The sequence below is a fragment of the Oryctolagus cuniculus genome, chromosome 5 (assembly GCF_964237555.1).
Source record: "Oryctolagus cuniculus chromosome 5, mOryCun1.1, whole genome shotgun sequence".
Taxonomy (NCBI): domain Eukaryota; kingdom Metazoa; phylum Chordata; class Mammalia; order Lagomorpha; family Leporidae; genus Oryctolagus; species Oryctolagus cuniculus.
In genome coordinates, this window is record NC_091436.1 from 112,507,183 (window position 1) to 112,535,137 (window position 27,955).

At 39.3% G+C, this 27,955-nt stretch overlaps 1 protein-coding gene across 1 annotated transcript; it reads right to left on the reverse strand.

The window, feature by feature from the left end:
- Nucleotides 1–10,206: 10,206 nt before the first annotated feature.
- On the reverse strand, nucleotides 10,207–13,053 carry KIAA1586 (KIAA1586 ortholog). Its single transcript, XM_070074508.1, is given in 14 exon segments — nucleotides 10,207–10,300; nucleotides 10,303–10,449; nucleotide 10,539; nucleotides 10,775–10,935; nucleotides 10,938–11,131; nucleotides 11,133–11,263; nucleotides 11,265–11,303; nucleotides 11,305–11,566; nucleotides 11,568–11,942; nucleotides 11,944–11,969; nucleotides 11,971–12,124; nucleotides 12,440–12,825; nucleotides 12,827–12,916; nucleotides 12,919–13,053. Coding segments are annotated over 14 exon segments (2,178 nt in total). The 5' UTR covers nucleotides 13,039–13,053; the 3' UTR covers nucleotides 10,207–10,208.
- Between the last annotated feature and the right edge of the window lie 14,902 nt (nucleotides 13,054–27,955).

Here is a 27,955-nt window from a genome sequence, read left to right on the forward strand (position 1 = left end):
TGGACATTTGGATTGATTCCATAGTTTAGCTATTGTAAATTGAGCTGAAATGGACATAGGGGTACAGATCACTCATGTGCTGATTTCATTTCCTCTGGATAAATTCCTAGGAGTGGGATGGCTAGGTCATACAGTAGGTCTATATTCAGCTTTCTGAGTTATCTCTATTTTGTCTTCCACAGTGGCTGTACCAGTTTACATTCCACCCACAGTATATTAAGGTACCCTTCTCCCCACATCCTCACCAGCATTTGTTGCTTTTTAATTTCTGTATGAAATCCATTCTAACAGGGGTGAAGCAAAACTTCATTGTGGTTTTGACTTGTATTTCTTTGATGGCTAGCAAACCAGAGAATTTTTCATGTGTCTATTGGCCATTTGAATTTCGTCTCCTGAAAAAATATCTGTTTGGGTCCTTTACCCATTTCTTGACTAGTTGTTTGTTTTGTTTTTGTTGAGTTTTTTGAGCTCTTTATACATTCTTGAAGTTAATCCTTTGTCAATTTCATAGTTTGAAAATATTTTCTCCCTCTCCTATTCCCATTCTTATTTTTTATTAAGATCTATTTTCAATTAACTTTATTCACATATGAATAACTCTTTGTTAAGTAAAGAGTTCATCAGATACTACTGAAAAAAAAAAACTATTCCTCAACAGTCAAGACAAGGGCTGTTCAAAGTCATTGCTTCTAAAAGTGTCAGTTTCACTTCTAAAGATTACCTTTTAGGTGCTGTATTAGTTATTTCTGGTCAGGGAGAACATATGGCATTTGTCCTTTTGGGACTGGCTTACTTCTGTACTATGTCTTGAGGTCTGGTATTGTGATGCCTCCAGCTTTGTTTTTGTTGTTTAAGATTGCTTTGGCTATTCAGGGTCTCTTGTGTTTCCATACGAATTTTAGCATTATTTTTTCTATAATGAAGGAGAATGTTGTTGGTATTTTGATTGGGATCACATTGAATCTATAAATTGCTTTCAATAGTATGGACATTTTAAAGATGTTGATTCTTCCAATCCACACACACGGAAGATTTTCCCACTTTTTTATGTCTTCTTCTTTCTTTAATTGTCACTCCCCCTCTTCGTGGAGGAACAACACAGGACCCTGCACTGTTCTTTTGTCTGCTCAGCCCTTCCCGGGTTTGCTACTGGTCCTTCCTGGGTTGGCTGCTGATCCTTCCACCTCCGTGGAAGGGCGGCTCTCCTTGCCACTTTCCCCACTTCCACAGGGGAGCAGCACACCGCCGGCCAGCTCTCTCGGGGGCTGCTCAGATGTTATCCGGATGTTGTTCCCTTTAGATGTTCCTGGTGCATGTTGTCTCTCTCCTCCTTTATAGTCCTCTTCCACCAATCCCAACTCTGCTACCCACACGCCTAGTACACTGCTCTCCTCCAATCAGGAGCAGGATCAGCTCCTGCAGGTTATTGGTCGAACTGGAGGCAGCTGTGTAGAAGTTGTTTACTCCTCTCCCAGTGCCATACTGTGGAAGAGCAGATACATAGAATAAGTCTTAATTCCAGTAACTTAGTCTAGTCCGAGTTGCTCCCCACAGTTCCCCCTTTCTTTTTATTTTTTGGCGTTGGTATGCGCCTGTCTTCGGTGCCCTGCGGCGCACACTCTGCTCTGCTTGCTGGAGTTGCCACAGGTGCTTACAAGCCCTACCAATCAGGCAAACTGAATCCGGGTCCTCTCTTTGCCATGTTGTGAGGAGGTTTTTAGGCGCTGATGCGTGCCTGTGTTTGGTGCCCTGTAGTGCATGCTCTGCTCGAGCTGCCTGCAAGTGCTTATCGCCTTAATCAGGCAGACCGAATCCAAGCTCTCTCATTGCCATGTTGTGGGGAGACTTTTTAGTGTTGATAATGTGCCTGCCTTCAGTGACCTGCAGTGGATATTCTGCTAGCCACCCGCAGGTGCTATCATCTTACTAATCAGGCAGACCGAATCCAAGCCCTCTCATTGCCATGTTGTGGGGAGGCCTTATTTTTCTCTATTTCTCTATCTCCGGGCATTCCTATTTCTCTTATTTTACTTCTCTCTGCCAGCATTCCTATTTCGCTCATTTTACTTCTATACTTCTGCTTCTCTTATCCCCGCGGCTTCCCGGCGCCCGCCCCGAGGCTGCTTCTCGGCGCCTCGCCCCACGGTGGCTTCCTGGCTCTGCGGGGCTTCAGCCCGCACTTCTCTCTCTGTGCGGCTTCCCGGCTTCGCGCGCGCTCCGCGGTCTCCACGCCAGCCCCGCACTTCCTATCTACTCGCGCCTCGTGCACTCTCTCTGCTTGTGCCCCACGCGCTTTCTCTGCGTGCGGCGGCTTCCGCGAATCAGGGCCTAGCTCACATTTCTGCTTCTCGGTTTTCAGTCTAAGTTCCCCGGGCTAACCTGGCGAATTCCAACCTAGCTCACGTCTCCGCTTTTCGGTTTGGCTTCCCGTCTTTTGCTCCCCGGGCTAATCTGACACATTCCGATCTAGCTTACATCTCCGCTCCCGGTTCGGCTTCCCGTCCAACCTAGTTTACGTCTCCGCTTTTCGGTTTGGCTTCCCATCTTTTGCTCTCCGGGCTAATCTGACGGATTCCAACCTAGCTTACGTCTCTGCTTCTGGTTCTAGTTTTTCGCCTTTTGCTACCCGGGCTTACTTGACGAATCCCAACCTAGCTTACGTCTCCGCTTCGGCCTACCCCCACGGCTTCATTTTCCCTAACATATTTTTCTCTACCCGGTATGTTTCCTAACTTTTCTTCCAACAATATTTCTCTCTCATTTCTCCTGGCTTCTCCCCACAGTCCATATCCGAGTCTGTTTCTTCTAGCTTTCACTTTCGCTTTCAACCATAGCTTTCTCCTAGCTTCCCCGCCATAGTCCACATCCGAGTCTATGTTTCCTCCAGCCTTCACCTTCGCCCTCAATCCTAACTTCTTCTGGCACTTTTTCCATCCAGCTTTTCCCTAGGCTCTTCCCTAGTCTCTCTCTCCGGTATTTTCCCACTTCTTCCTGCTTCTTCCCTCCTAGGCTTCCTATCCGAGTCACAGCACCATTATGCCTCCTAGGCTTCATATCCGAGTCACGGCACCATTATGTCACTCCCCCATTCATGGAGGAACGACACAGGACCCTGCACTGTTCTTTTGTCTGCTTGGCCCTTCACGGGTTTGCTGCTGGTCCTTCCTGGGTTGGCTGCTGATCCTTCCACCTCCGTGGAAGGGCGGCTCCCCCTGCCACTTTCCCCACTTCCATGGGGGAGCGGCACACCACCGGCCAGCTCTCTCAGGGGCTGCTCAGATGTTATCCGGATGTTCCCCTTAGATGTTCCTGGTGCATGTTGTCTCTCTCCTCCTTTATAGTCCTCTTCCACCAATCCCAACTCTGCTACCCACATGCCGAGTACACTGCTCTCCTCCAATCAGGAGCAGGATCAGCTCCTGCAGGTTATTGGTCGAACTGGAGGCAGCTGTGTAGAAGTTGTTTACTCCTCTCCCAGTGCCATATTGTGGGAGAGCAGATGCATAGAATAAGTTTTAATTCCAGTAACTTAGTCTAGTCCGAGTTGCTCCCCACATTTAATGTTTTATAATTTTCATTGTAGAGATTTTTTACATGCTTGGTTAAATTTATTCCAAGGTATTTAAAAATTTTTGTAGCAATTGTGAATGCGATTAATCTTAGAAGGTCTTTCTCAGCTATGGCGTTGTCTGTGTATACAAAGCCAGGGGATGCTGGGCCCACCTGAAGCTGAGAGCTGGGAACTCAATTTGGGTCTATCACACTAATGGCAGAAATCCTACTGCTCTCTCCCAGGGTTCATATTAGCAGGAATTTGGAGCAGAACAAGGACTCAGACTCAGAGCTAGAACTTGAACCCAGCAGAGCCAGAACTCAGAGTATCCAAGTGGTATCTTAATCACCAGGTCAAAAAATGATACTAAAATTCATATGGAAACACAAGAGACCCTGAATAGCTAAAGTAATCTTATACAATAAAAACAAAGGCAGAGGTATCACAATACCGGATTTTAAGACATACCACAGGGCAGTTATAATGAAAACAGTCTTGTACTGGCACAAAAATAGACAAGTAGACCAATAGAATAGAATAGAAACCATTCATTTATGAACAATTAATCTTTGACAAAGAGGCTAAAATCAATCCCTGGAGCAAGAACAGTCTGTTCAACAGATGGTACTGGGAAAATTGGATCTCTGGTGCAGAAGTATGAAATGAGATCCCTACCTTAAACCTTACATAAAACTCAACACAAAAGGATCAAAGATAAGAATTTGTGACCTTGTAACATCAAATTCCTAGAGGAGAACATTGGGGAAACTCTGCAGGACATTGGCATAGGCAAAAAACTTCTTCGAAAAGACTCTAGATGCACAGATAGACAAAGCCAAAACAGACAAATGGGATTACACCAAGCTGAGTAGCTTCTGTGCTGCAAAAGAAACACTCAGGAGAGTGAAGAGGCAACCAACAGAATGGGAGATATTCGAAAACTATCAAACTCATAAAAGATTAATATCCAGAATCTCTAAAGAGTTCAAGAAACTCAACAACAAAACAATCCAGTTAAGAAATGGGCAAAGAAGTTGAACAGGCATTTTGTAAAAGAAAAAATTCAAATGGTCAACAGACACATGAATAAATGCTCAGGAACACCAGCCATCAGGGAAATGCAAATCAAAACCATAATGAGGATTCACATCACCCCAATTAGAATGGCTCTCATATAGAAATCAACAAATAATAAATGCTGGTGAGGATGTGGGGAAAAAGGTACCCTAATTCATCGTTGGTGGGAATATAAACTAGTACAGCCATTGTGGAAGATAGTATGGAGATACCTCAGAAAGCTGAAAATAGATAAATAATATGATCCAGCAATCCCACACCTGGGAATTTACCCAAGGAAAATGAAATCAGCATATGAAAGAGTTATCTGTACCCCCATGTTTACTGCAGATCAAATACAATAGTTATGATATGGAATTAACCCAGATGCCCACCAACTGATGATTGGATAAAGAAATTATGATATATATAGATAGATAGATATTGATATATCTATCTATCTATCTATATATAAATATATATCACAGGGTGCTACTCAGTCATTAAAAAAGAATGGAATCCTGTTGTTTGCAACAAAATGGATACAACTGGAAGCCATTATTCTTAGTGAAATAAGCCAGTCCCAAAAAAGACAAATACTATACATTTTCCCTAATCTGTGGTAACTAATAGAGAACCAAAAATGTAATGTGTAGCAGTGAAAATAATATTTTGAGCTTTGATGATTTGTCTCTACTGTTGAAGAACAGTGTGTTTTTCTTCATCCTATTTGTTGAACTCTTGATCTAGTGTAGGGTTAATCTTATGAGTAAACTGAAAGTAGGTCATTGTAAAAATTAAGAGAGGGAGAAGGAGGAGGAAGGGAGGGAAGATAGGGTGAGAAGTATCCCTATGTTCCTAAATCTGTATACATGAAATACATGAAATTTATATACCTTAAATAAATTTTTTTAAAAATTGCACCTATAAAGTACATGAAATCTGTTCTCCTTGTATTAATAAAAAGTTTTACAAAGGAAAAAAAATGCCCATCCCTAAAATCACATTTTTAGTACCTGAGACATTACATAGCAAATATGTACTGTAATTTTGGTTCTCATACATGACAAACTAGGATTATGCCAATTCACTTAACCTCTTGAAACTTTAGTTTCACTACATAAAAAAGAAAGAGATGCCATTATATCATCTTTGTCTCTTCATAACTAGGCCAATGACAGGTACCTTGAGCTCAGTATTGGATGAAGAACACAGACTCCTTATTTCAATCTTAATTAAAAATTGAACCCAACTATCTTGAAGAAAGTGGGAATTCAGTGAAGGCCTTTCAGTGGAGGAAAAACATGGTGGAGTTCATAGACTGTCTAACCCACCATTCATTTCCAATCCTTTCTTCCTTGTTTACTTCTATTATAGAAGCTGAAAAAGATAAAAGCTCACATGCTAAGCCTCTCTTGCAGTGATTTGCCCATACCGATACAGTTCCAGCCAGTGAAATCTAAACGTACTTGGGAAAGCTTCTGGCAGCACTTTTGATTTCCTGGTCAATGTCCAAGGCTTGCTCCACCCCTTGCCAGGCAGCCTTAAACGAAGCAAATGTAAAACTGTGTCTGGCATTCTACAACCACGAGAGCAAGACCAAAATCATCTCAGATAACACAACAATGACACTGCAGAGGGACTCAAAGCCACCTGCCAAATCCAGATTTGTTACACAAGATTATAAATCCATTTAACCAGTTTCAGTTGGATTTTCCATTGAGTCAACATCTTCCTGACTAATAAATTATAAGAATAAATGTGGACTTTATAATGGCCATTCCTGAGCTACTGTGGAGAATGGATTAAAGGCTCCAGAATGAAGGCAGGGAGATTTGTTAGAAAGCCTTATTGGTACTCTAAGTGAGAAAAACAAGCACTTGAATTAAGATACTGCAGTGAGAGAAGTAAAAGAAACAGGGAAAACTGGATAAAGAAGAGTTTCAAATCTCTTCTAAGTTTTTAGATTGAACAAAAAGAGAGATGGTTGGGCCATTCTCCCAAAACAGACACGGTGATAGATTGACAAATTCAGCTTTGTCATACTTAGTTTGAGATGACCATGAGGTAACCATCTGAGATTGATGAAAAAGGCACCTAACTATGGATCTTGAAATTAAGAGTAAGGTCTGGATTGACCAAATCCAATTTGAAAGAAACCATCACTAAGGTAATACTACTTACTTACTTACTACTACTGCAATGTGCATTTTATACTTAAAGCACATCTGAATTACTCAGAATGCATTTTTCATCACAAATATAACTTACGTGAAAAAGTATACTCAATTATCTAAAACTGTTCCAAACATAGTTTTCTTATTCACCTCACACTAAACAAAGTCTTATTCATCTTTTTAAAAATAGTTGATTTGACTTTGGACCAAAAGTATATCAGTTTGAAAGTTAATGAATTCAGTAAAACTAATGTCAGCAATGAATTTAGATTTACAGAGTAAATTGAAAAGTAATTCAAATTTATCAATATTCTTCAAATTTTTCTTGCAGTTTTTGTGGTAACTTTATATAACATTGTTAAATACAGTTCAAATCTTGTACAAATTGATTCAGGTTAGAAATATGTGTGAAATTATTCTAATTTTTATTTTTAAAAGATTTTATTTCAACATAAACTTTAGTCTTGTCTAGGTACTAGAGAACAAGTAAATTTTTTCCTATCCTTGGAGCTTCAAATTTTAATCTTTCATATGCAGTGAAGAGTGGGGAGAAAACAAACTGCCCCCTTTTTCTGTAATTATTATATATTTGGCTGGCATTGTTTCAGGAAAACCTTGATTTAGAGTTAAAAGTACAGTTAGTCTTCTACAATTCCACCAACTGGCAGCATGTACAAAATCATCAAACTTGCTTTTAATTCCTTCAACAATCTAGTAAAACCAGTGTTGACTCATTTATATAATGCACACTTAATTGTACCCATGGCACTTCCTGTTGAGCATTTCAGAAACCTGAGCACAAATTTTTTAAAAAAGATTTTATTTATTTATTTCAGAGGTAGAGTTACATACAGTGAGAGGGAGAGACAGACAGAAAGGTCTTCCATCTGCTGGTTCACTCCCAAAATCACTGCAATGGCCAGAACTGGGCTGATCCGAAGCCATAAGCCAGGAGCTTCCTCTGGGTCTCCCACAAGGCTGCAGGGACCCAGGTGCTTAGGCCATCTTCTACCGCCTTCCCAGGCCATGGCAGAGAGCTAAGAGTAGAACAGGCGCCCATACGGGATGCCAGCACTGCAGGCGAAGGATTAACCTACTGTGTCCCAGTGCTGGCCCCAAGCACAAATATTTTCGAACTGTATCATATGTACAAGATATAAAAAAATAAAAATTCTATGAAATATGCATTTTGACATAATTTAGACAATATGCCACCTATTATAATAGAAAATATTTTTTCTCATCTAGATGAAATCCTTACAACATGTGTAAAAGATTTAAAAGTAGGAGTTGGAGCTGTAGTATGGTAGGTTAAGCACCTGCCTGTGGCGCTGGCATCCCATATGGGCTACAGTTCAAGTCCTGGATGCTCCACTTCCAGCTCTCTGCTATGGCCTAGGAAGGCAGTGGGAGACAGCCCAAGTGCTTGGGCCCCTGCACCCACAAGGGAGGCTTGGAGGAGGCTCCTGGCTCTTGGCTTCAGATTGACCAACTCTGGCATTTGAGGCCATTTCGGGAGGGAACTAGCAGATGGAAGATCTCTCTTTCTGTGTCTCCCTTTCTCTCTCTCTAGCTCTGCCTCTCAAGTAAATAAATAAATCTTTTTAAAAAAATTTTAAATATTGATGTACATGGTTTTTCTTAGACCATGAGTTTAAATTATTTCTTCATAATTTTTAAGCCTTAAAAGACAGAATGGAATTACAGTACTAGTTGGGTCATATCTCTTAGTGAATAACTTATCTAAAGGTATATAAAAGGTTTTGGAATATTTCAGGTTTTGAGACAATTTGATACTGTGAGGTACTGTATTTTACTATTTTGTTGATGATGTTAACTGAAGACCTTGCACTTTGTAAAACATTTCTTTTAGGCTTTTATTCAAAATTTTGTAACAATTTATGTAACTAAAATAATTTATCATTTATCCCTCGAAAACCAGTTCTCTTCCATTCAAGAATCAAAGCTGTGTTGTATCTGGCCATGCATCTAAGTGCATAACCTTTTGAAAAAATTCTGATTTCAAGTGACGTTTTGTTGACACATAATTATACATATTTATGGGATACAATTCTTTTTTGACCTCAACCAGCAGTTTATCCAATTAATTTTTCATTTGCTCAATGCAAATACATTCCTATTTCCCATTTTACCTTTTCTTGTTAAATAACAGCTTGTTTTACTCTTCTCTAGCAACTTCAATTGCCATTCATCGTGAAATCTACAACATCCTTTCTTCCAGTTTTTTACTGTTCCAGCTGTAGTAGCTTCTGCATCGCCACTTGATTCTTTTAAAATTTTAAAATGTGTTCATATTCACGTGTAAACTAGAAAAGGAATGTAATTATAACTAAAATAAGTGTTTCAGTTCAATTACCAATTATAATTAAATAGATATCATTGTAATTCCTGTGGTTTGCATAAAATATTTGGAGAGACACCTATAATGCTATATCAGTTGCTAAAATGTGCATTGATCCATCTGTTAACATGGACTGAATCAGTGATGGCATTTATATGTGTATTAGAAATGATACCAAGGGGCCAGCACTGTGGCCCAGTGGGTTAAGCTGCTGCCCGTGTGACTGACAGCAGTGCCAGAATCCCATATGGGCACTGGGTAGAGTTCTGGCTGCTCCACTTTTGATCCAGCTCCCCGTTAATGCACCTGGAAAAGCAGCAGAAGATGACCCAAGTGCTAGGGCCCCTGCCACCAATGTGGGGAACCTGGAAGAAGCTCCTGGCACCTGGCATTGGCCTGGCCTAGCCTGGCCATTGTGGCCAGTTGAGGAGTGAACCAGCAGATGGAAGATCTCTCATTTTCTCTGTCTCTCCCTCTCTCTGTAACTCTGCTTTTCAAATAAATAAATAAATCTTTCTTTTAAAAAAAGAAATGATACTAGGTTTGATAAGCACATTACAACAAGCTTATCTTTTGTAAGGTAAGAAAGTAAAATGTGTTCTGAAAACAGCAACATTGAGCTGCCTAGAAAAATAGTTGATAGTGCTTAAGTTTTTATGTTTAATTAGAATAAACTAAAATTTTATTTTCTTTGTACTGAGCTCAGTTCAAGAACGTAATAGGCATATGTAGTTAATGCTACTATATCAGATAGTGCAGGTATGGGAATGAAAAAGATAATAGTCAAAAGACTTAGTGCTTTCATTTCATTTCTCTTTTATTTGAAATAACCTTTAAGGCTTAGAACTTGTCAGTCATGTTATTTTATTGCATTCGTACTTAAAGTAATACAGTGCAAAAGTGAAAATGTTCTTTACAGGACTTCTTGGAATTTATAAAATTACCTACTCCAGCAGACATTAGGTAAATCAAACCAATCATCATCAACTTTATATCTTCAGGGAATGCTTTCTAAATAGCAACATACTAATAAGTTTAACTGGCTTTCCAAAGGAAATAATTATGTATATAAAGGATGTGAAGCACACAATTTACATATGATAAAAATATACATAGTACTCCTTATTGTTAAGTTCCATATAGCCAATTGTCACAGAAGGCCTTTGTCGATTTTTGCCAAAATCTCGTATCTGTAGCCAACCTATGATTGCAATTTGACCAGGATTTTACAAATGGAGCTGCATCCCAATCTAACTCTTTCCTCAATAAATTTATTGTTGTTAAATCTGATATGTGATCTACTATTTTATTTTTAAAGATTTATTTATTTATTTGGAAGGCAGAGTTACAGAGAGGCAGAGGCAGAGAGAGAGTCTTCCATCTGGTTTACTCTTCAGATGGCCGCAACAGCAGGAATTGTACCAATACAAAACCAGGAGCCAATAGCTTCTTCTGGGTCTCTCATGTGGGCGCAGGGTCCCAAGGATTTGGGCCATCAGCCATTGCCTTCCCAGGCTACAGCAGAGAAGTGGATCAGAAGTGGAGCAGCCAGGACAACCATATGGGATGCCAGCACCACAGGCAGCAGCTCCACCCACTACATCACAGCGCTGGCCCCTGATCTACTGTTAAACTATTTCTCACCCTTGTACAAATGATGTTCATTAAACTGAAACCTCTTTCAGCTTCAGTGCTATTGATTGCAATAGTGCTAAATATCTTTTCAGCTTTTTGTATGGTTGTAGGAATCGAAACACTGTTTGATTTTATATTATTATTTACAAATCCTGAAACTCATTGAAATTAATTTTATATTTTAAAATTTCACATAAATGAAATAATTTCTCTTCACCAGCTATCCATAGTGAAGTTATTTCTTCATAAGGTCATGTAGAAGGTTCTAGCAAATTAAAATAATTAAAAATACTTTCTTCATTTCTGTCAAATAAAAGGTATAAATTCATATATTGAATTATATTGTCTTAATACATTTATAGGAAATGCATTACATTTTTTATTAAATGGAATATCTTTACATTTATCTGACTTAATTAAATCTTCAATTTGAGATTCATATTTTCCAGTACCAATTTTTAAATTTCCCAAAGCTCTTATTGGTGTGTTTGATCAATTTTTGTGCTTTCTGAATGTTAGTTAGTTGACCTTGACTGTAATGCTGTTGAAAATAGTGAAAATTGTTCAAGAATGTCAATCATTAAAGCAAAGTTTTGTGAGAAATTAATGTTAGCTAATCTCTTTGCCAAACCAGATGGAGAATGAGAAAAATGCGTATATAACACAGAATATGCATGCCATACAGCAGTAGCAGCTTGTAAACTACATGCTGCCCATCTTGGTCCCATTACCTGACCAATTTTAAAAATTTCAATTTTAAGTTCTTTAGCCACAGTTCCTAAAAATTGGTTTGATTTTTATTTTAAAATGATTAACTTGTTTTATTTCAGATATTGAATCATCAAGTGACAATTGCAATTGATGGTTTAAACAGTTCCAAACGATGATTTCAGGAAAATTTTCTAATAACTTTGTAGCTACTCCAGACTTTCTTCCCGAAGTTGTATTAGCACCATCAGAACAAAACGCAACTAAATTTGCTAGCAAATATTCATTTGTAAAGCCACAATCATTTAAAGTAGTCAATAATGTATGTAAAATATACTCTGCTGTGGTTGACACCAACTCTTTCAAAGCAACAAATAAAGTAACAGGTGCAAGAGCTGAATGAACTACACACTGGAGATAAACCACCAGAGTATTTTTCTTTGAAACTATATGCCTCATCAACTCTGATACATATTTTTGGCATTCTCTTCAATAATATTCTTAAATATCTTCATATTCATTTCTTTTGTGATACGTTCTGCTACTCTTGTTGCACTATAGCATGTATTTAAACAATCACTCTCTCCATTTTTCTCTCATAATTCTATTGCTCCCTCAATATCAGATGAAGGTCTATTATTATTATTATTTTTTAATTTGACAGCCAGAGTTAGACAGTGAGAGAGAGCGACCAAGAGAAAGGTCTTCCTTCCATTGGTTCACTCCTCAAATGGCCGCCACAGCTGGCGCTGCGCCAATCCGAAGCCAGGAGCCAGGTGCTTCTCCTGGTCTCCCATGTGGGTGCAGGGCCCAAGCACTAGGGCCATCCTCCACTGCCTTCCCGGGACACAGCAGAGAGCTGGCCTGGAAGAGGAGCAACCGGGACTAGAACATAGCGCCCATATGGGATGCTGGCGCCACGGGCAGAGGATTAACCAAATGAGCCACGGCGCCGGCCTTGGTCTATTATGTTTTACTAAACTGTAAACAGTATATAAAACTTTTACAGCAGCATCAATATTTTTGTCATTTTGCTTATGTGCTAAGTTAGAAACTTAATCATTAACTGATTCCTTTAACAAATTCTGAATTTTACCATGGGCTTTAGAAACATCATGTTCCCTAATTTTTTTTCATAGAGGTCTTTGCCTACTAGTTTTATTACTGTCATTAGGGATTACTAGATATGCAATCCATTCCTTGGACATACGGATGTGCTTTTCTGCTTTTGATCCCAAATTCCGAACTGCTGAACAATCCTTACATCCTAATTTACCTTCTTTTATTTCAAGCCATTTGTACTGTTATGTAAACATAAATGCTTGTTTTTTTAATCCAACAATCTGGAAGCACAAGATTATCAGTTTCTTCTTTTGATGAACAAGATGTTTTTTCTTCAAATATTGGTTGTTCAATAATGTTCAATCATTGGGTTTCTCTGATTTAGGCAATCCACAGTGATTTTTGTTCCTATTGTTGCTTTCTGTATCTGTTTTCATCTTCTTCACATTTAAAAAATGGAAAATGTTATTCTGCCATTTTGGCATTTTAGAGGGAACAGAATCAGAAAAATAATTGTATGTACCTTAGTAAAATTCATGGTTGTACATCAAAGCTTAATGTAGAAAGTTCTCAATGATTTCTTTACATAACTTCAGAATTATAAGCTAAAATACTTACCTTGATTTTCAGTTTATACCTATAATTTCTTTTTTTTAATTATTATTTATTTGAAAGTCAGAGTTATGCAGAGAGAGAAAGAGAGGTCTTCCATCCGCTGATTCACTCCCCAGATGGCCGCAACTGCCGAAGCTATGCTGATCTGAAGCCAGGAGCCAGGAGCCTCTTCCGGGTCTCCCATGTGGGTGCAGGGGCCCAAGGACTTAGGCCACCTTCCACTGCTTTCCCAGGCCATAGCAGAGAGTTGGGTGGGAAGTGAAGCAGCCAGGACTCGAACCAGCACCCATATGGGATGCCGGCGCTTCAGGCAGGGCGTTCTCCCGCTGCACCACAGCACCGGCCCCATACCTATAATTTCAATGTGACTTGACATCTCTAGGAAAATCCACTACCTGTTTTTAAAATTATATAGTCAACAGCATCACAAAATCTGACATGAATGTTTTGATTATTATCCAGTTCTACAAAAAGCTTGGTCATATTATTTGCAAATAAGTATATATATATATATATATATTTGATAGGCAGAGTGGACAGTGAGAGAGACAGAGAGAAAGGTCTTCCTTTTGCCGTTGGTTCACCCTCCAATGGCCGCTGCTGCCGGTGCACCGCGCTGATCCGAAGCCCGGAGCCAGGTGCTTCTCCTGCTCTCCCATGCGGGTGCAGGGCCCAAGGACTTGGGCCATCCTCCACTGCCTTCCCTGGCCACAGCAGAGAGCTGGCCTGGAAGAGGGGCAACCGGGACAGAATCCGGCACCCCGACCGGGACTAGAACCCGTGGTGCCACAGGCAGAGGATTAGCCAAGTGAGCCGCAGCACCAGCCCGCAAATAAGTATAGTTTAACATGAAGAGTCGATGATATTTTCATTTATGTTAATAAGCTAAAAGTGAAACCAATAAAGATATCAGAGTTCCACTCATTCATCAAAGATGACACCAACATCTTTGCTGAATTGATAGAGTATTCATATATTACAAGGCAATTTGTTCAAGTTTTGACTGCATATATTCTAGTAGATTAGTTATACCACATTTTGAAGTTTAATCTGTATTAATATTTTATCCATAATTTTATTAAGTTTAGGCCAGGGATGGGGAATGTCTGGTCCACGGGCCATACAAGGCCTGTGAAATCATTTGGTCTTGTCCTGCCAAGGCAATGAAAGGTAAAAATCAAAATTCAACAAACCTACAGCAGGCTAATTTTCAAGTTCATTATTTTGTATGATCTACAAATCTTGTCAGAAATATCCAAATGGCCCTTGGCAGAAAAAAGTTTCCCAGCCCTGGTTTAGCTAATCAACAAATAAAAAATCTAGCTCTTATTTGTGTTTTATCAATTACTACAGGGTAAATACTCCCACCATGCTATAGTAGCAATTTATTATGTGGTATCCCCACCATTTGCATACAATAGACACAAATAATGTGAAATGCAAATTAGGAAATGATGAGTTTGAATATTGCCTTAAATATAGTGATAATTTATTACTTGTATGCTTATATGGTTTAATTTTTAATAATTCTTATATCTACAGTCAACTCACAGAACCCCTGAAAATTTAACAATATTTCTTGCAACCCAGTTTAATACATCTCCAACATACTACTGTACTTCATGACAGAACTGTATAAATACAAATATGTACCTTACATCACTATGACAAGTGCTAGGCTCTTCATCATCACCACAGACCAGATCAATGTATTCAAGAACAGGTCTTAATGGTCCTTCCTAAAAAGGAATTGGGCAAACGGATAATAATAATTTTATTATTAAATTTTTTAGTATTATTAAATTCATATTATTTTATATAATATTTAAATACAAATATGGAATAATGAAAAATCTAAAAAGAGCTTAAATCTACATATAAGAATAAAGCCATGTGGATATCTTTGGGAATGGGAAAGAGTAGGAGTGATAATATTAAAAAGACACAAATCAATTGTTACATCAACAAGAGTCACTGCGCACTTACTCCCCATGTAGGACCTCTGTCCTCAATGTGTTGTACTATGAGAATTAATGGTAAAACTAGTCTTTAAACAGTAGTTTATACTTTGTGTGTCTGTGTGGGTGCAAACTGCTGAAATCTTTACTTAGTATAGAGTTGATCTTCTGAATATAAAGATAATTAAAAATGAATCTTAATGAAGAATGGGGTGGGAGAGTGAGTAGGAGATGAGATGGTTGTGGGTGGGAGGGTGGTTATGGGGGGAAGAACCGCTATAATCCAAAAGTTGTACTTTTGAAATTTATATTTATTAAAGTTTTCTATAAAAAAGACACAGATTTCATGGAACACTTTTAAAATTTACATAAAAATATTTACAAGTTTTTTATTGATTTTTATTGATTTGAAAGACAGAGAGAGAGAGAGGAGAGAGACATATCTTCCATCCATGGGTTCATTCCCTAAATGTCTACAACAGTCAGGGCTTAGCCAGGAGCCTAGAACTCAGTTGAGGTCTCCCACATGGGTGGCAGAAACCCAAGTACTTGAGCCATCATCTGCTGCCTCCCTGGATAAACATCAGCAGAAAGCTGTAATGGGAGGTGAAGCTGGAACTCCAATCCAGGCTATCCCAAGTGGCATCTTAACTGCTATACCAAACACCTGCCCCAACAGCTCTTTTTATACACCCAAATATTTATCATTTCTTTCTTCCAGCATACTGTGTTTACTTTGGGGATATATTCAAAGCAGAATGCAAAGAGGGTACTATGCCAAAATACAGACTACTGGCCAAAAAAAAAAAAAAATCAAGATTTATATGAAAAGACTATGGAATTAAAATCAGAATATAAGTCACTTTTTTTTTTTTTTTTGGATGTTGAGAACCCTGAAGCAGAGAACTACACCCAGTAGCATTTCATTTTTACTGGATGGTACAATAAAAGACCTAAGAGAAGTGTGCATACCCTAGAAGAGCTCAGTAAAGGATGGATTTAGAGGAAAGTTGTAGATTCTGCCTCTGAATATATTTTAAAGAACTGAATTTATTATCTTTTAGGTGACACCATTTAAATGCAATAGTAATTTTTGATCAGGTTCTTCCTGATACTATAATTCCATTGAGAGTATGTAATTCACATCTCCAAAGGATCAATGCTGACAAACCTTTGATTTTTTTTTTAAGATTTATTTATTTACTTGAAAGTCAGAGTTACACACAGAGAGAAGGTGAGGCAGAGAGAGAAAGAGAAAGAGAGAGAGAGGTCTTCCACCTGCTGGTTCACTCCCCAAATGGCTACAATGGCTGGAGATGCGCTGATCCGAAGCCAGGAGCCAGGGGCTTCTTTCAGGTCTCCCACGTGGGTGCAGGGGCCCAAGGACTTGGGCCATCTTCCACTGCTTTCCCAGCCATCGCAGAGAGCTATATGGGAAGAGGAGCAGCCGGGACTTGAACCAGCACCCATATGGGATACCAGCACTGCAGGCAGAGGCTTTACCCAATACGCCACAGCGCCAGCCCCAAACCTTTGATTTTCTGTTTGAAACAGTGAGATTCTATCATGTTGAACATACAAAATTTTGTATATAAAAATGCTAGACTGCAGAGAAATTTGAGACCACACTGAGGGCTGCATAAACTCTTTGTGTGGTCCCAGGGGTAGAGCAAATACCCACAGGGGCCAGATTTCATACATCAACTACCCTCAATTCCACTCAGCTGTGTGGAATTACTCCTGAGTCAAAAAGAGAGAGAGAGAGAGAAAGAGAGAGAGAGAGAGAGAGTGAGAGAACAATCTGGGTGAGTCACCTTTGGCACAACCTTAACCCTGAAGAACCAAACAGAGCTCTCTGGACACACCCATCACAGCCTCTAAGGATCCATCAAAAACAGACAGTCCACTTAATCTAGAGTCATAGTATAACGAGAAAAAGCACCACAGCGAAGAAACCAAAGAATATCTCCACAATGTCAAACAAACACAGAAACTGAGGTAACAAGAACAAGGAAGACACTATGATGCCCCCAAATGAAAAAGACACTCCAATTCAAGATTATGAAGATGATGAGATAGAAGAAATGCAAGAAGTGGATCTCAAAAATTGATAAGAACATTAAGAAGTTCTCAAAAACAAATTCTTGAACTACAGAAATCCTTAATGGACAGGATAGAAAATCTCTCTCGTGAAAATGAAATATTAAGGAGGAATCAAAATGAAATGAAACAACTAGTACAACAGGAAACTGTGATAGTGATGAGAAAGCATAATGAAATGAAGAATTCAATAGATCAAATGACAAACACATTAGAGAGCCTTAAAAACAGAATGGGTGAAGCAGAAGAGAGAATATCAGACTTAGAAGACAGAGAACACAAAAGTATACAGTCAAACCAAAGAAAAGAAGAGGAAATTAGAAATCTAAAAAATATTGTGGGGAATCGACAGGATACTATTAAAAAACCCAACATTCGGGTTCTAGGAGTTCCTGAAGGCATGGAGAGGGAGAAAAGATTAGAAGGCCTTTTTAGTGAGATACTAGCAGAAAATTTCCCAGGTTTGGAGAAGGACAGAGACATCCTAGTACAGGAAGTTCATAAAACCCCTAATAAACATGACCAAAAGAGATCCTCACCACAACACGTTGTAATTAAACTCACCACAGTGAAATATAAAGAAAAGATCCTAAAATGTGCAAGAGAGAAATGTCAGATTACTCTCAGAGGATCTCCAATTAGATTCATAGCTGACTTCTCATCAGAAACCCTACAAACTAGGAGGGAATGGCGAGATATAGCCCAGGTACTAAGAGAGAAAAACTGCCAGCCCAGAATATTATCTCCTGCAAAGCTATCATTTGTGAATGAAGGTGAAATAAAGACCTTTCACAGCAAACAGAAATTGAAAGAATTTGTTGCCACTCATCCAGCCCTGCAAAAGATGCTTAAAGATGTGTTACACACAGAAACACAGAAACATGGTCATCAATATGAAAGAAGGTAAAGGAAGGAAACCTCACAGCAAAAGATCACAGGAAGTTCAAAACATACGTTAGAAAATATCTTTGGCAAATGGCAGGGCAAAGTTACTACTTATCAATAGTCACATTGAACGTTAATGGCCTGAACTGTCCAGTTAAAAGACACAGATTGGCTGATTGGGTTAAGGAACAAAACCCATCTATTTGCTGCTTACAAGAAACACATCTTTCCAACAAAGATCCATATAGACTGAAAGTGAAAGGCTGGAAAAAGATATACCATGCCAGCAGAAATGAAAAAAGAGCGGGCATAGCCATCTTAATATCAGACAACATAAACTTTAACACAAAAACTGTTAAGAGAGACAAAGCGGGGGCACTATATAATTATTAAGGGATCAACTCAACAGGAAGATATAACGATTACCAATGTATTTGCACCTAATTACAGGGCACCAGTTTATTTAAAAGATTTGTTAAGGGACTTAAAGGGAGACTTAGACCCTAATACAATAGTATGGGGGACTTCAATACTCCACTTTCAGAAGTAGACATATCAACAGGACAGAAGATCAACAAGGAGACAGTAGATTTAAATGACACTATAGCCCAAATGGATCTAACAGATATCTACAGAACTTTTCATCCTACACAGAAAGCATTTACATTCTTCTCAGCAGTACATGGAACCTTCTCTAGGATTGACCACATACTAGGCCATAAAGCAAGTCTCAGCAAATTCAAAAGAATTAGAATCATACCATGCAGCTTCTCAGACCATAAAGGAATGAAGTTGGAAATTAGCAACTCAGGAATCCCTAGAGCATACACAAACACATGGAGATTGAACAACATGCTCCTGAATGAACAATGGGTCATAGAAGAAATTAAAAGAGAAATCAAAAATTTTCTGGAAGTAAATGAGGATAACAACACAACATACCAAAACTTATGGGATACAGCAAAAGCAGTGTTAAGAGGAAAGTTTATATCAATAGGTGCCTACATCAAGAAATTGGAAAGGCACCAAATAAATGAGCTTTCAATTCATCTCAAGGATCTAGAAAATCTGCAGCAAACCAGACCCAAATCTAGTAGGAGAAGAGAAATAATTAAAATCAGAGAAGAAATCAACAGGATTGAATACAAAAAAAATTACAAAAAATCAGCCAAACGAGGAGCTGGTTTTTTGAAAAAATAAACAAAATTGACACCCCATTGGCCCAACTAACTAAAAAAAGAAGAGAAAAGACCCAAATCAATAAAATCAGAGATGAGAAAGGAAATGTAACAACAGACACCACAGAAATAAAAAGAATCATCAGAAATTACTACAAGGACTTGTATGCCAGCAAACAGGGAAACCTATCAGAAATGGATAGATTCCTGGACACATGAAACCTACCTAAATTGAACCAGGAAGACATAGAAAACCTAAACAGACCCATAACTGAGACAGAAATTGAAGCAGTAATAAAGTCCCTCCCAACAAAGAAAAGCCCAGGACCAGATGGATTCACTGCTGAATTCTACCAGACATTTAAAGAAGAACTAACTCCAATTCTTCTCAAACTATTCAGAACAATCGAAAAAGAGGGAGTCCTCCCAAATTCTTTTTATGAAGCTAGCATCACCTTAATTCCTAAGCCGGAAAAAGATGCAGCATTGAAAGAGAATTAAAGACCAATGTCCCTGATGAACATAGATGCAAAAATCCTCAATAAAATTCTCGCCAATAGAATGCAACAACACATCAGAAAGATCATCCACCCAGACCAAGTGGGATTTATCCCTGGTATGCAGGGATGGTTTAATGTGCGCAAAACAATCAATGTGATACACCACATTAACAGACTGCAGAAGAAAAACCATATGATTACCTCAATAGACACAGAGAAAGCATTTGATAAAATACAACACCCTTTCATGATGAAAACTCTAAGCAAACTGGGTTTGGAAGGAACATTCTTCAATACAATCAAAGCAATTTATGAAAAACCCACAGCCAACATCCTATTGAATGGGGAAAAGTTGGAAGCATTTCCACTGAGATCTGGTACCAGACAGGGATGCCCACTCTCACCACTGCTATTCAATATAGTTCTGGAAGTTTTAGCCAGAGATATTAGGCAAGAAAAAGAAATTAAAGGGATAGAAATTGGGAAGGAAGAACTCAAACTATACCTCTTTGCAGATGATATGATTCTTTATTTAGGGAACCCAAAGAGCTCTACTAAGAGACTATTGGAACTCATAGAAGAGTTTGGCAAAGTAGCAGGATATAAAATGAATGAACAAAAATCAACAGCCTTTATATACACAGGCAATGCCACGGCTGAGGAAGAATTTCTAAGATCAGTCCCATTCACAATAGCTACAAAAACAATCAAATACCTTGGAATAAACTTAACCAAGGATGTTAAAGATCTCTATGATGAAAATTACAAAACCTTAAAGAAAGAAATAGAAGAGGATACCAAAAAATGGAAAAATCTTCCATGCTCATGGATTGAAAGAATCAATATCATCAAAATGTCCATTCTCCCAAAAGCAATTTATACATTCAATGCAATACAAATCAAGATACCAAAGACCTTCTTCTCAGATCTGGACAAAAATGATTCTGAAATTCATATGGAGACACAGGAGACCTCGAATAGCTAAAGCAATCTTGTACAACAAAAACTAAGCTGGAGGCATCACAAGACCAAATTTCAGGACATACTACAGGGCAGTTGTTATCAAAACAGCATGGTACTGGTACAGAAACAGATGGATAGACCAATGGAACAGAATAGAAACACCAGAAATCAATCCAAACATCTACAGCCAACTTATATTTGATCAAGGATCCAAAACCAATCCCTGGAGTAAGGACAGTCTATTCAATAAATGGTGCTGGGAAAATTGGATTTCCACGTGCAGAATCATGAAGCAAGACCCCTACCTTTCACCTTACACAAAAATTCACTCAACATGGATTAAAGACTTAAATCTATGACCCAACACAATCAAATTACTAGAGAGCATTGGAGAAACCCTGCAAGATATAGGTACCGGCAATGACTTCTTGGAAAAGACCCCAGAAGCACAGGCAGTTAAAGCCAAAATTTTTTTTTTATCTTTTATTTAATGAATATAAATTTCCAAAGTACGACTTATGGATTACAATGGCTTCCCCCCCATACCATCCCTCCCACCCACAACCCTCCCCTTTCCCACTCCCTGTCCCCTTCCATTCACATCAAGATTCATTTTCAATTCTCTTAATATACAGAAGATCAGCTTAGTATACATTAAGTAAGGATTTCAACAGTTTGCTCCCACACAGAAACATAAAGTGAAAAATAATAGATGATTTTTTTTAAATGATCATGAAATCAGATCAGACCTATTGTCATGTTTAATACCAGTGAGAGTCAAGTTGGGAATTGATAATTTCTTTCTTTTTTTTTTTTTTTTTTTTTTTTTACGGAAGATCAGTTTAGTATACATTAAGTAAAGATTTCAACCGTTTGCACCCCCATAGAAACACAAAGTGAAATATACTGTTTGAGTACTCGTTATAGCATTAAGCCTCAATGTACAGCACATTAAGGACAGAGATCCTACATGAGGAGTAAGTGCACCGTGACTCCTGTTGTTGACTTTACAAATTGACACTCCTGTTTATGGCATCAGTAATCTCCCTATGCACCAGTCATGAGTTTCCAAGGCTATGGAAGCCCCTTGAGTTCTCTGACTCTTATCTTGTTTAGACAAGGTCATAGTCCAAGTGGAGGTTCTCTCCTCCCTTCAGAGAAAGGTACCTCCTTCTTTGAAGACCTGTTCTTTCCACTGGGATCTCACTCATAGAGATCTTTTGCCAGAGTGTCTTGGCTTTCCATGCCTGAAATACTCTCATGGGCTTTTCAGCCAGATCCGAGTGCCTTTAGGGCTGATTCTGAGGCCAGAGTGCTATTTAGGACATCCGCCATTCTATGAGTCTGCTGAGTATCTCACTTCCCATGTTGGATCACTCTCCCCTTTATTTATTCTATCGGTTAGTGTTAGCAGGTACTAGACTTGTTTATGTGCTCCCTTTGACTCTTAGTCCTTTCATTATGATCAATTGTGAACTGAAATTGATCACTTGGAATAGTGAGATGGCATTGGTACATGCCACCTTGATGGGATTGGATTGGAATCCCCTGCTATGTTTCTAACTCTACCAATTGGGGCAAGTCAGCTTGAGCATGTCCCAAATTATACATCTCTTCCCTCTCTTATTCCCACTCTTATGTTTAACAGGGATCACATTTCAGTTAATTTTCAACACTTAAGAATAACTGTGTGATAATTACAGAATTAAACCAGTCATATTAAGTAGAACAGACAAAAAAAACTACTAAGAGGGATAATGTATTAAGTTGTTCATTAACAGTCAGGGCTATGCTGATCAAGTCACCATTTCTCATGTGTCCATTTCACTTCAGGAGGTTTCCTTTTTGGTGTTCAGTCAGTTGTCACCGATCAGGGAGAACATATGGTATTTGTCCCTTTGGGACTGGCTTACTTCACTCAGCATGATGTGTTCCAGATTCCTCCATTTTGTTGCAAATGACTGGATTTCGTTGTTTCTTACTGCAGTATAGTATTCTAAAGAATACATATCCCATAATTTCTTTATCCAGTCTACTGTTGATGGGCATTTAGGTTGTTTCCAGGTCTTGGCTATTGTGAATTGAGCTGCAATAAACATTAGGGTGCAGACCTCTTTTTTGTTTGCCAATTTAAACTCCTTTGGGTAAATTCCAAGGAATGGGATGGCTGGGTCAAACGGTAGGGTTATCTTCAGGTTTCTGAGGAATCTCCAGACTGACTTCCATAGTGGCTTGACCAGTTTGCATTCCCACCAACAGTGGGTTAGTGTCCCTTTTTCCCCACATCCTCGCCAGCATCTGTTGTTGGTAGATCTGTATGTGAGCCATTCTAACCGGGGTGAGGTGAAACCTCATTGTGGTTTTGATTTGCATTTCCCTGATTGCTAGCGACCTTGAACATTTTTTCATGTGTCTGTTGGCCCTTTGGATTTCCTCTTTTGAAAAATGTCTATTGAGGTCCTTGGCCCATCTCTTAAGTGGGTTGTTGGTTTTGTTTTTGTGGAGTTTCTTGATCTCTTTGTAGATTCTGGTTATTAACCCTTTATCTGTTGCATAGTTTGCAAATATTTTTTCCCATTCTGTCGGTTGTCTCTTCATTCTCCTGACTGTTTCTTTTGCAGTACAGAAACTTCTCAATTTGATGCAATCCCAATAGTTGATTTTGGCTTTGACTGCCTGTGCCTCCCGGGTCTTTTCCAGAAATTCTTTGCCTGTGCCAATATCTTGAAGGGTTTCTCCAATGTTCTCTAATAACTTAATGCTGTCAGGACGTAGATTTAGGTCTTTAATCCACGTTGAGTGAATTTTTGTGTAAGGTGTAAGGTAGGGGTCTTGCTTCATGCTTCTGCACGTGGAAATCCAATTTTCCCAGCACCATTTATTGAATAGACTGTCCTTGCTCCAGGAATTGGTTTTGGATCCTTGGTCAAATATAAGTTGGCTGTAGATGTTTGGGTTGATTTCTGGTGTTTCAATTCTGTTCCATTGGTCTATCCATCTGTTTCTGTACCAGTACCATGCTGTTTTGATTACAACTGCCCTGTAGTATGTCCTGAAATCTGGTATTGTGATGCCTCCGGCTTTGTTTTTGTTGTACAAGATTGTAAAGCCAAAATTAACATTTGGGACTGCTCAAATTGAGAAGTTTCTGTACTGCAAAAGAAACAGTCAGGAAAGTGAAGAGGCAACCGAAAGAATGGGAAAAAATATTTGCAAACTATGCAACAGATAAAGGGTTGATAACCAGAATCTACAAAGTGATCAAGAAACTCCACAACATCAAAACAAACAACCCACTTAAGAGATGGGCCAAGGACCTCAATAGACATTTTTCAAAAGAGGAAATCCAAAGGGCCAACAGACACATGAAAAAATGTTCAAGATCACTAGCAATCAGAGAAATGCAAATCAAAACCACAATGAGGTTTCACCTCACCCCGGTTAGAATGGCTCACATTCAGAAATCTACCAACAATAGATGATGGAGAGGATGTGAGTAAAAAGGGACACTAACCCACTGTTGGTGGGAATGCAAACTGGTTAAGCCTCTATGGAAGTCAGTCTGGAGATTCCTCAGAAACCTGAATATAACCCTACCATTCAACCCAGCTATACCACTCCTTGGAATTTATCCAAAGGAAATGAAAGTGGCAAACAAACAAGCTGTCTGCACATTAATGTTTATCGCAGCTCAGTTCACAATAGCCAAGACCTGGAACCAACCCAAACGCCCATCAACAGTAGACTGGATAAAGAAATTATGGGACATGTACTCTGTAGAATACTATACAGCAGTCAAAAACAATGAAATCCGATCATTTGCAACAAGGTGGAGGAATCTGGAAAACATTATGCTGGGTGAATTAAGCCAGTCCCAAAGGGACAAATATCATATGTTCTCCCAGATTGGCGATAACTAACTGAGCACCAAAGGGGAAACCTGTTGAAGTGAAATGGACCCTATGAGAAACAGTGACTTGATCAGCCCTGGTCCTGACTGTTGATGTACAATGTAATACTTTATCCATTTTAGTTTTTTTTTTTTCTGTTTTAGTACTATTGGTTGAACTCTGTAATTAACACACAATTATTCTTAGGTGTTTAACTTTTAACTGAAAAGTAATCCCTGTTAAATATAAGAGTGGGAATAAGAGAGGGAGGAGATGTACAATTTGGGACATGCTCAATCGGACTTGCACCAAATGGTGGAGTTTAAATGTGCCAGGGGATTCTGATACAATCCCATCAAGGTTGAATGTACCAATGCCATCTCACTAGTCCAAGTGATCAACTTCAGTTCACAATTGGTCACACTGATAGATCTAAGAGTCAAAGGGATCACACAGACAAGACTAGTGTCTGCTAATACTAACTGATAGAATCAAAAAGGGAGAGAATGATCCAACATGAGAAGTGGGATACACAGCAGACTCATAGAATGGCTGATGTCCTAAATAGCACTCTGGCCTCAGAATCAGCCCTTAAGGCATTCGGATCTGGCTGAAGAGCCCATGAGAGTATTTTAGGGATGGAAAGCCAAGACACTCTGGGAAAAAAAAAAAAGAAGACCTAAATGAAAGATCTTTGCGAGTGAGATCCCAGTGGAAAGAATGGGGCCATCAAAGAAGGAGGGACCTTTCTCTGAAGGGAGAAGAGAACTTCCACTTTGACTATGACCCTGTCGGAATAAGATCGAAGTCAGCGAACTCAAAAGGCTTCCATAGCCTTGGCAACTCATGAATAGAGCCTAGGGAGATTACTGACGCCATAAACAAGAGTGTCATATTGTTAAGTCAACAACAGGAGTCACTGTGTACTTACCTCTCATGTGGGATCTGTCCTTAATGTGTTGTCCAATGTGAAGTAATGCTATAACTGTCGCTCCCCCTCTTCGTGGAGGAACGACACAGGACCCTGCACTGTTCTTTCGTCTGCTCGGCCCTTCCCGGGTTTGCTGCTGGTTCTTCCCGGGTTGGCTGCCGTCCCTTCCACCTCCGTGGAAGGGCGGTTCCCCCTGGCCACTTTCCCCACTTCCACAAGGGAGCAGCACACCGCTGGCCGGCTCTCTTGGGGGCTGCACAGGTGTTCCCCTCAGACGTTCCTCTTAGATGTTCCTGGTGCATGCCGTCTCTCTCCTCCTTCACAGTCCTCCTCCGCCAATCCCAACTCGGCTGCCCACACGCCGAGTATGCTGCTCTCCTCCAATCAGGAGTAGGTCCTACAGTTTATTGGCTGAACTGGAGGCAGCTGTGTAGAAGCTGTTTTCTCCTCTCCCAGCGCCATATTGTGGGAGAGCAGATGCATAGAATAAGTCCCAATTCCAGTAACTTAGTCTAGTCCGAGTTGCTCCCCACAATAACTAGTACTGAAACAGTATTTTTACACTTTGTGTTTCTGTGTGGGTGCAAACTGATGAAATCTTTACTTAATATATACTGAATCGATCTTCTGTATATAAAGATAATTGAAAATGAATCTTAGCCGGCGCCACGGCTCACTAGGCTAATCCTCTGCCTTGCGGCGCTGGCACACGGGGTTCTAGTCCCAGTCGGGGCGCCGGATTCTGTCCCGGTTGCCCCTCTTCTAGGCCAGCTCTCTGCTGTGGCCAGGGAGTGCAGTGGAGGATGGCCCAAGTACTTGAGCTCTGCACCCCATGGGAGACCAGGAGAAGAACCTGGCTCTTGCCATCGGATCAGAGCGGTGCGCCGGCCGCGTCGGCCATTGGAGGGTGAACCAATGGCAAAGGAAGACCTTTCTCTCTGTCTCTCTCTCCCACTGTCCAGTCTGCCTGTCAAAAAAATTAAAAAAATAAAAAAGAAAGAAAATGAATCTTGATGTGAATGGAATGGGAGAGGGAGCTGGAGATGGGACGGGTGCGAGTGGGAGGGAAATTATGGGGGGGAAGCCAATGTAACCCATAAACTGTACTTTGGAAATTTATATTTCCTAAATAAAAAAAAGAATCATTTTTTGGTATCATGGACTTTTCTTTGTTTTTGACTGTTTTCTTTTGACTGTCTTCATTAATTTATACTCTGATTTCCATTATTTCCTTTCTTTTGCTTAATTTGTTTCATTTGCACTTCCTTTTTGAGTTCCTTAAGGGAAAAGCTTAGATAATTAATTTTAGTTGTCCTTTTTTCTAATATAAGCATTTAATGTAAAACTCTTCCCTCTCAGAACTGCTTTCAGTAAATTCACACAAGTTTGATATGCTGTGTTTTCACTCACTACAAAGTCTCTTCTAAATTTCCTCTAATTTCTTGTTCATCCTATGCGTTACTTAAATGTATGAAATTTTGGAAACTTTCAGGTTGTCTTTTTTTTAAATTTAATCTCACTATGCTCTGAGAACATACTCTGTATAACTTAAATTCCTTAAAATTTACTGGGGCTTGTTTTATGATATATAACATGGTCTATATTGGAAAAACAATTGTGCATACTTTAATGAGTTTTTTGCTTTAATTTTTTTTCTTTGAGAGGCACAAGGCATAGAGACACATAGGCATAGAGAGAGACAGAGACACACAGAAAGAGCATTCCTATCTGCTTATTCCCCAAATGGCTACAACAATCTACTCTGGGCTGAAGTCTGGAGTGCACAATACAGTCCAGGTCTCCCACTTGGGTGGCAGGAAGTCCCTTTCTGGAGCCAAAAAGCTGGAGTCAGGAGCCAGAGCCAGGTGTGGAACCCAGATACTCCTTTGTGGAGCTGAGGCCTCTTAACCCCAGGCTACACATCTGCTCCTGTGCATATTTTTAAAATGTTTGTATTCTACTGTGTTCTGTAAATCTGAAGTCAAATTGATGGTTAGTATTGTCAAAGTCTTTTATATCCTTTCTAATCTGTCTAGTTCATCTACAATTATTGACAGAAGGGTTTTGCAATTTTCCTTTATAATTGTGGCGCTGCCTGTTTCTCTTTATCTATTTTTACCAGTTTCTGTTGTATGCATCATAAAGCTCTATTATTAAGTACTTAAATCTTTCAGATTATCCTCTTGATGAATTGACTCCTTTATTATGATGAAAAAGGCCTCTTTATCCCTAGTAGGGTCCTTTGCTTTGAAATCTTCCCAGCCATTAGGACTCCAAAGTTCAGTCCAAAAGTTCATCCTTGGTTTCAGAGGGACTGCTTGAGAGTAGTTAGTCCCAAACAGTCCTGCTTGTCCCTAAAATTCCCTGTGAGTTATGGGGTTC